Source organism: Propithecus coquereli, unplaced genomic scaffold, assembly GCF_000956105.1.
Source record: "Propithecus coquereli isolate 6110/MARCELLA unplaced genomic scaffold, Pcoq_1.0 Scaffold43, whole genome shotgun sequence".
Taxonomy (NCBI): Eukaryota; Metazoa; Chordata; class Mammalia; order Primates; family Indriidae; genus Propithecus; species Propithecus coquereli.
This window is the reverse complement of record NW_012150063.1, coordinates 2,478,995-2,488,036: the sequence shown is the minus strand read 5'-3', so window position 1 is coordinate 2,488,036 and position 9,042 is coordinate 2,478,995. Positions and strand designations below refer to the sequence as shown.

At 37.0% G+C, this 9,042-nt stretch overlaps 1 protein-coding gene across 5 annotated transcripts in view; it reads left to right on the top strand.

The window, feature by feature from the left end:
• Positions 1 to 9,042, top strand: part of PPM1B (protein phosphatase, Mg2+/Mn2+ dependent, 1B) — a 67,407-nt gene that overhangs the window by 34,963 nt on the left and 23,402 nt on the right. For 3 of the 5 annotated variants that reach the window (XM_012653852.1, XM_012653853.1, XM_012653851.1), the window contains exon 2: positions 430 to 1,289. The exons of 1 other annotated variant lie outside the window; for it this stretch is intronic. In XM_012653852.1, the coding sequence (XP_012509306.1) occupies positions 444 to 1,289 (846 nt within the window). In that variant the 5' untranslated portion in view covers positions 430 to 443. The remainder of the gene's footprint in view (positions 1 to 429; positions 1,290 to 9,042) is intronic. One more of the 5 variants, XM_012653854.1, reaches the window with a different exon arrangement.

Below are 9,042 nucleotides of genomic sequence, written 5' to 3'. Positions count from 1 at the left end.
GGTTTTGAAAGTCTTTCTAAAGTACATTAGCATACTTTTCTACCCTATTGAACATGACAACTCATCATTCTGAATACTCTCATTGTCCAGTCTTATATAAAATTAGGACTTACCTTATAAATTGACATTTTAAAAACTTCTTAACCAAATTTTATTTCTGTTTTCCTTTCTCCTAGAACAGTGATCTCAACTTGGCTGCACATGCGAATCACCAGAGACACTTTTTAAAAATACTTATATCTGGGTCCTATCCCCAGAGATTCTGATTTAATTGGTCTGATGATTCTAATGTACTAGGGCTAAGAAACCAAGGAGGATGTAGGGGAGGAAATTTCTTAGTGGTGTTTTTATTGTTGTTTCAGTAAACTAGGATAATACTGAAAAATTTACTTGAGAAACATTTAATGCCTACAATTTTTTTTCTTTCAGATTCATTGCTAAACATGGGTGCATTTTTGGATAAACCCAAAACTGAAAAACATAACGCTCATGGTGCTGGGAATGGTTTACGTTATGGCCTGAGCAGCATGCAAGGATGGAGAGTGGAAATGGAAGATGCACACACAGCTGTTGTAGGTATTCCTCACGGCTTGGAAGACTGGTCATTTTTTGCAGTTTATGATGGTCATGCTGGATCCCGAGTGGCAAATTACTGTTCATCACATTTATTAGAACACATCACTACTAATGAAGACTTTAGGGCAGCTGGAAAATCAGGATCTGCTCTTGAGCTTTCAGTGGAAAATGTCAAGAATGGTATCAGAACTGGCTTTTTGAAAATTGATGAATACATGCGTAACTTTTCAGACCTCAGAAATGGGATGGACAGGAGCGGTTCAACTGCAGTGGGAGTTATGATTTCACCTAAGCATATCTACTTCATCAACTGTGGTGATTCACGTGCTGTTCTGTATAGGAATGGACAAGTCTGCTTTTCTACCCAGGATCACAAACCTTGCAATCCAAGGGAAAAGGAGCGAATCCAAAATGCAGGAGGCAGCGTAATGATACAACGTGTTAATGGTTCATTAGCAGTGTCTCGTGCTCTGGGGGACTATGATTACAAGTGTGTTGATGGCAAGGGCCCAACAGAACAACTTGTTTCTCCAGAGCCTGAGGTTTATGAAATTTTAAGAGCAGAAGAGGATGAATTTATCATCTTGGCTTGTGATGGGATCTGGGATGTTATGAGTAATGAGGAGCTCTGTGAATTTGTTAAATCTAGGCTTGAGGTATCTGATGACCTGGAAAATGTGTGCAATTGGGTAGTGGACACTTGTTTACATAAGGTATGTAAGTTTTTTTGTCATAATTAAAATACCATACTAATTTTGAAAAAGCATGGTAAGTGAAATTAAGCAAACTTAAATTTTTAAAACTTTTAATATTTTCGTAGAGACCTGTATATTTTAAAATGCTTTCTTCACCAGAAATGAAAGCATTGGTTTCTTTGCCATCGCCTTTTGCCCCAGCCTTCTAATTTGAAAATTGAGCTTAATAAATTTGAGGCATTTGTTGTCATTTAACACATTAACTGCCATGTGAGTTGTATTTAGCTCACGTTAGTTTTGAGCCCAGGGCCTCGGGAAGCATATGCAACTCACATGTCTCTTTACCTTGGGAACAGTGTGGTAGGCAGGCAACTCATGCTGCCATGCTGTAGCATACATGTTATGTGATAGGTTGCCCCTGGGGCAAAACCCTGCAGCTGGTTTGTGAAAATCTTGCTTGTTGATGTTTTTATTGTTACAATTAATATTGACAATTTAATTGCATATAACTCACACACAGAAAACAATAAAAAATAACCAATTTTTGATTAAATTAGAAAGGATCATTTTGTTTTCGAAGTTTTTATTCTATTTTCGTAATAAAACACTGTGGCCCCAAGGAAAAATAAATTTTTTTAGTGTGGCATTGTGTTAAAAACTTTACAGCTAATTGTTACTGTGGCAAAAGCATCTATACAGAATTGTGACTTGATTCAAATTTTTGACATTGGCAATGGCCATCTTATGCCTGATTATGAAGCAGCTTGATAAAATACGTACATAGTAGAATTCTGTATTACATATACTAAAAGATCAAGGGCTACATAAAATATTAGAAGATACACCAGAAGCCCAGCCTAAGTAAAATTTAGTTTTGAGCCTCCTAACAGCAAAGACAAAAACTGAAATAAATGTATGAGTTTAGTATTTCTCATCTGCTAAAAAAAAAAAAAAAGCTTTTTTTCTAGCAATAAAATCTAAGAAGAATTTATACGTGACTTTCTATGTAAGTAAGAATATATGACTTGATGGATAGTATCTTTTGTAGAAGGTAAAATTCTTTACATATAGATGTATTTATTATTACTAATTAAAAACCAAAGGCTTATATAAAATGTGTTCCGACCAGGTGTAGTGGCTCATGCGTATAATCCTAGCACTCTGGGAGGCTGAGGTGGGAGGATCACTTGAGCTCAGGAGTTTGAGACCAGCCTGAGCAAGAGTGAGACCCTGTCTCTACTAAAAATAGAAAAATAAGCCAGGCGTCATGGTGTGTGCCTGTATTCCCAGCTACTCAGGAGTCTGAAGCAAGAGGATTGGTGGAGCCCAGGAGTTTGAGGTTGCTGTGAGCTATAGTGATGCCAGTGCACTCTGCCTAGGGTGACAGAGGAAGATTCTGTCTCCAAAAAAAAAAATCAAATAAATTTTTAAAAGCATATTTTAAAAATTTAAAATATGTAAATAATCTATAAAAAAGCGTTCCTGTAGAATACTGAAGTTTGTTAGATTTATGATTTTCTATGACTCTTTACTTGATACAGTAGTAATAGAAAAAAATCCAGAATAACAGATAATTGCCAATTCCCTTGAATGTCTTTAAAATATTCGGTTGTTTCAAGTGGGTTTTTTTTTTTTTCCCTCTGAGACAGAGTCTCACTGTGTTGCCCGGGCTAGAGTGCCATGGCATCATCTTAGCTCACAGCAACCTCAAACTCCTGGACTCAAGCAATCCTTCTGCCTCAGCCTCCCGAGTAGCTGGGACTACAGGCATGCGCCACCATGCCTGGCTAATTTTTTCTATGTATTTTTAGTTGTCTGATTAATAATTTCTTTCTATTTTTAGTAGAGACGGGGCCTCGCTCTTGCTCAGGCTGGTCTCGAACTCCTGAGCTCCAACAATCCGCCCGCCTCAGCTTCCCAGGGTGCTGGGATTACAGGCGTGAGCCACTGCACCGGGCCTCAAGTGGGTTTTTGACAGCACCTGTATAGAAATCAATTAAAATTTGAGTTATCTGGCCAGTGCCTGGAGTGTGCAGGCCTTGTATGACTCTGACTGAAAGCGTATCAGGGAAAATTGACCTTAAGTTATATGAAATAAAGAGTTTGACGTATTTATTCTGTCTAGATTAGAACCATTCTACCTCTTCACCATGTAAGTTGCTGTGGAAGGTACAGGCATAGCCAGAAAGTTTTTCAAGAAGGATCTCTGGGTCTATGGAAATGCCCAGGATTTTGGTGAAATAATCTGTTTATTTTCCATAGAATGGAAAGAGGCAGTTTCAAAAACAGAAAATTTAAAGACTGGTGTTAGCAGTGGGCAGCTTTTTTTCTGAAAGGATTTTAACCATGGTGCCTCTAGCTCAGCTGATTTTTATTTTTAACACACTGTATCCTTTTTATTTCTCTGGATAAGTACTGATGGTTGTCAGTGTTCAAATAGTGGGTCTAAAATTAATGTCTTTCTCTTTGGACTGTAAACGAAGTGACTCTGACTTACAGCTTTTTGAGATGAAAGCAGGTATAGTTTTTTGCCTGACTAGCAAATGAAAACAGTGTTTTCACTCTGGGAGGCTGAGGTGGGAGGATCGCTTGAAGTCAGGAGTTCTAGACCAGCCTGAGCAAGAGCGAGACCCTATCTTTACAAAACATAGAAAAAATTAGCTGGGTGAGGTGGCACATGCCTATAGTCCCAGCTACTTGGGAGCCTGAGGCAGGAGGATCATTTGAGCCGAGAGTTCGAGGTTGTGGTGAGTGAGTGAGGATGACGCCACTGCGCTCTACCCTGGTGACAGAGTGAGACTCTGTTTCAAAAAAAAAAAAAAGCATTTTCCCCAATTATAAAAAATAATATACACTTGCTGTCAAAAAAAATCCAGATAATCCAAAAATTTAAACACTCAAAATTTTGCCATCCACGTAAGTCAGCTACATTCATTGTTGTGGTGCTTATCTTTCTAGTCTTTTCTGCCTGCCTGCAAGTGTATATATTTTATAAAAATAAGATCATTATACTTGTTATGCTACAGCCTACTTTTTCCAGCAATATACTATAGAGAGATCTCCGTGTCTATAAGTATTGATCTGTGCTGTTTTTCATGGCTGCATAGCATTCTCTTGAAAGACTAGCATGTGGTTGTGAGGGAATAGCCAAAACTCTAGTAGGTCTGTAAGTTGGACCAAGGAAAGAAGTTTATGTAGTAGATATACTGTACTCTCCCATCCATTGAAAGTTGCTAGTTTTCAGAAATTTTGGCTCCACCCTTCTGAATAAGATTTAAATGATTCTTTTGGCACATCCACTTGATAGCTTTTCTCAGTTTAAAGTGATAAAATCTTCGTTTTGGATGGTGTTAAAAGATTCCAGGTGGAGTCCGAGAATCTCAGAAATGAGGAATGATAGTAACAGACAAGTTGTGGCCTGTGATTCATTCAATTTTAGTAGAAGCTAAACATCGTAGTTCCTTTGGATGGAGCTGCATTTGAATTGAAATCATTTTGGAAGTTTGGGTTGAAACATAACAGACTTAAAGATTTTTTTGAATGCTGAAAGTTACTTATGGAAACTTTCTCCATTTCTGCTTTTTAACTACATAATTTTGTTATTTTACTTGTTTCTATTATAAAACCAAGGATAGCAATATTCTAAGATAGAATATGATTACTTTGAAATTACTCAGAAAAATTGTATATAAATTTAAAAATTCATAGGAAGCACTTAGTGATTGCTCACGTGTTATACGCTTTAAGAGGACAGAGGAGAAGATCCAATTATTAAGTAGATGTTTCCCTGATAAGAGATTTAAATGAAGTCTTAATATTTTCTAATACTTCTATTGCTTATTGTCCTAGTCCATTTTCTGTTGCTATAAAGGAATACCTGAGGCTGGGTGATTTATAAAGAAAAGAGATTTATTTGGCTCACAGTTCTGCAGGCTGTACAAGAAGCATGGTGCCCGCATCTGCTTCTCGTGAGGGCTTCAGGAAGCTTCCAATCATGGTGAAAGGGCAAGGGGATGGGGATGTCACGTGTCTTGAGAAGGGAGCAAGGGGGTGGGTAGGTGCCACGCTCTTTTAAACAACCAGCTCTGGTGTGAACTAATAGAGCGAGAAGTCACTTATTAACCATTCACTCATTACTGTGGGGAGGGCACCAAACCATTTGTGAGGGATCTACCCCCATGATCCAAACACCTCCGACTAGGCCCTACCTCCGTTGTGATCAGATTTCAACATGAGATTCCGAGCGGACAGATACTCAAACTATATCACCTGTCATGCCTTAATAATTTATAAACACTTTTATGTTAACTCATAAAATCTTGAGAAGTCGATAATCATAATCATAATCACAATAGTATTAGTAAATTTTAGTAAATTATTGCTTTCTGTAAACTAAATGCTGTTATAAGCACTTTGCACATTTTTTTAACTCGTTTAATTTTTACAACCATGTGAGGTAATTAGCATTATTGTTAATGATAAGCAGTTTTCAGGGTTGCCATTTAATAAGCTGTAAGTGTTGGATAACTCTGGTCAGGTATTATCCTATTTAAATTAGATATTTAACTCTAGAGGAGAATGGTCCCTATGTAAGCAGCCTTTCCATTTTATTGCCAATGCTAGCATTCATGGTCTTTGACTACTAACCAATTTCAGGTTGCATAGAATATATAACTGCTATTTGCATAGCCTTTCATAACTTATATATATTATTAATCCTCATAGTAACCTGAGGTGAACAAAATAAAAATTTTTATTTTTAATTTGCAAGTAAGGACATAGAGATTGTTTGACATTAAAAGATAATTGAAACTGATACTAAAATCCAAGTTTTCTGATTCAAGTTTAATATTTTTGTTACTGTTTCCCAGAAAGTTCTGATAATCTGTGCACGTATGTGTGTTTTGATTTTTTGTCTGAAAAAACATTTCCCTAAGGGAAACATTAAGACTTTCCTTTTGTTTTTTCAATATTACAAAATTAATGCATATGTTTTGTAACATACAGAGATGTTTGAAATGAAGTCATTTATCTTTGTTTCTCCTTTCCAGTCTCACCCTCCTTAGATAATCGCTGTTTACAGTTTGCTGTATATCCTTCCAAATGGTTCTCTGTGTTTGTTAATACAAATGTATAAGCATAAAAATAGTATTTTTGTTGGGTGCAGTAGCTCACACTTATAATCTTAGCACTTTGGGAGGCCAAGGCAGGAGTAGTGCTGGAGGCCAGGAGTTTGGGACCTGCCTGGGCAACATAGTAGGACCCTATCTCTAAAAAAACTTAGCCAGGCATGGTGGTGCACACCTGTTGTCCTAGCTACTTGGGAGGCTAAGCTGGGAGGATTGCTTGAGCCTATGAGTTTGAGGTTACAGCGGGCTATGATTGTGCTGTTGCACTCCACCCTGAGTGACAGAGCAAGACTTTGTCTCAAAAAAAAAAAAAATTTTATTTGCCATTTTGCATAAGGATCATGCTATGCATGTTACTTTGCCACTTGCTTTACTTTTTCTTAAATCATAAAAGTCAGTATTCCTTTAAATGGTTCTTTACAAATTTTTATTTGATTTCCCTAAATTACATTTATATACCACCTATCGGAAGCCTATATATTTTAAAACATGAGATAGTACCTGAGAGTTGGATAAAATTGAGGGAAATTACCTATTTTCCAAAGGCAGTATTATTCTAGATTATTTATACGGCATGCCTACCCCCCCCCCCCAAATAATTGGTTCTAAACTCAGAACTTTTTCCATTGTAGTTTTCAGAAAATGTAATCATAAATAATGCAAAAGTAGATATAGATAATACTAGGGTGGAGTGTGGTTGAGTATTTTGAGGTGTGGAGAAGAAGAACTAACTGTAAAAGTCCAGTATGTGTAAAGACAATGTAGTTAAGTGTAGAAATTTCCATACTTTCTTGGTTCATATTGCCCTAGTATCTTAGTAATTTTTTCATAATACTACTTAGCCAAAATTGATACTTAACAGTTCCAAGTATTAATTGGTTAGATCCAAACTTAAGTGAGTCAGTCTGTGTGTCCTCACAAAATAATGCACATACATTGAAAAAATGTCTCTTTAACTTCATTTTTTTTAAAAAGCATAGTTACTAATGATATGTGTGCACCTGTTGGATATTGCACAGCTTCTCAAACCTTCTCAAACCTCAGATCATTAGACACTGCCACCCTCATTTCCTGTATCACATTGATTTTTATGGGAACTTGCTTTTTATCACAGCAGCCCCCAAAACCCCAGCTTTGCAAAAAATAGGATTTCATTGAGAGGAATATAGAATTATCTAATGTTAGTAGTGTAAACTACCTCAATCTAGTTTATGGGATGTCCACAGATGTTGAGTAATCACTGTGTTTCCCCCTCGTTTAAAATGTGTCTGGTGAGTACACTGTGGAACCTTGAGGCTTCTTGGTGCACTGTTTGAGAACCAGAGCTTTACTGTTACAGAACATATCTTTAGGGCCAGTGTTAAGTTATGCTATGTCATTTAGTATATTTGGTCAAAGCCTCAATTTCTTCATCGTTATCAAAGAAAGATGAAAACATCTTCCTCATGCAGTTGTTGAGAGTAAAGCTCTTGCAGTGCCTGAATAATATTTGGTTTACAGACCCCAATAAATTTTAGTTCTGTTGATGGTTATGAATCAAGGAGTTAAATTTGTATAGAGGAAAAATTGGTTTAAGGAATAAACTAATGGTGAGTACAGTGAATATTCTTGAATGGAAGTAATCATAGACTTCATGTTTTCATGTATAGGTGAAAATTTGATTTGTTCTTTCAGCTTGGCTGCTTTTTAAACTATATGTAAATGAAATAACTACAGGGAGTGCCAGGATAAAGTGATCTACAAAATTTGAATATTGATAGTTTGCTTATCAGATATTAATTTTATAACCTTGGCAATGATAGACATTCTGTTCACAACCTATATGCTGTGTTAAGACTTGGTTCTGGACACTTCTTTGTAACCATATATAACATTTAGCTTCGAAACTAACAGCATCAAATTATTTTCTGTTTAAATGTAAGTACCCTAGCTGGGCACAGTGGCATGCACCTGTAGTCCCAACTACTTGGGAGGCTGAGGCGAGGGAGGATCGCTTAAGCCCATGAGTTTGAGTCCAGCATGGGCAACGTAGTGAGATCCTGTTTCTAAAAATAAATTAAATAAAATAAGGGAGAAAATTTTAAGTATTCTTATTTATGGCAAGGGCACTAGCTTCTTTGACCTATTACTATCTATTAGTACTCTAATTCATGAGAGTATTACCTCTGTGCTATTAAAGTAAAACAAATAGGTACTGAAATAATCAATTTTTTAATTTTAATTTTTTGGAAACAAAGTCTTGCGCTGTCACCCAGGCTGGAGTGAGTGCATTGGCACGATCATAGCTCACTGCAGCCTCAAACTCCTGGACTCAGCCAGCTCTCCTGCCTCAGCCTCCCGAGTGGCTAGGACTATAGCCATGCACCACCACGCCTAGCTGATTTTTAAAAAACTTTTTTTTTTTAATAGAGACAGGATCTCACTGTGTTGTCCAGGCTGGTCTTGACCCCCTGGCCTTGAGCAGTCCACCTGCCCAGGCCTCCTAAAGTGCTAGGATTACAGGCATAAGGAGCCACTGTGCCTGGCCTGAAATAATCACTTTTAAAATGTCAGGCTAATTACTTCAGTTGTTCAAGATGGATTTTTTTTTCTTTTCTTTTTTTGTATTTCAGCGTATTATGTTGCCCTTGCCCCCCACTCCC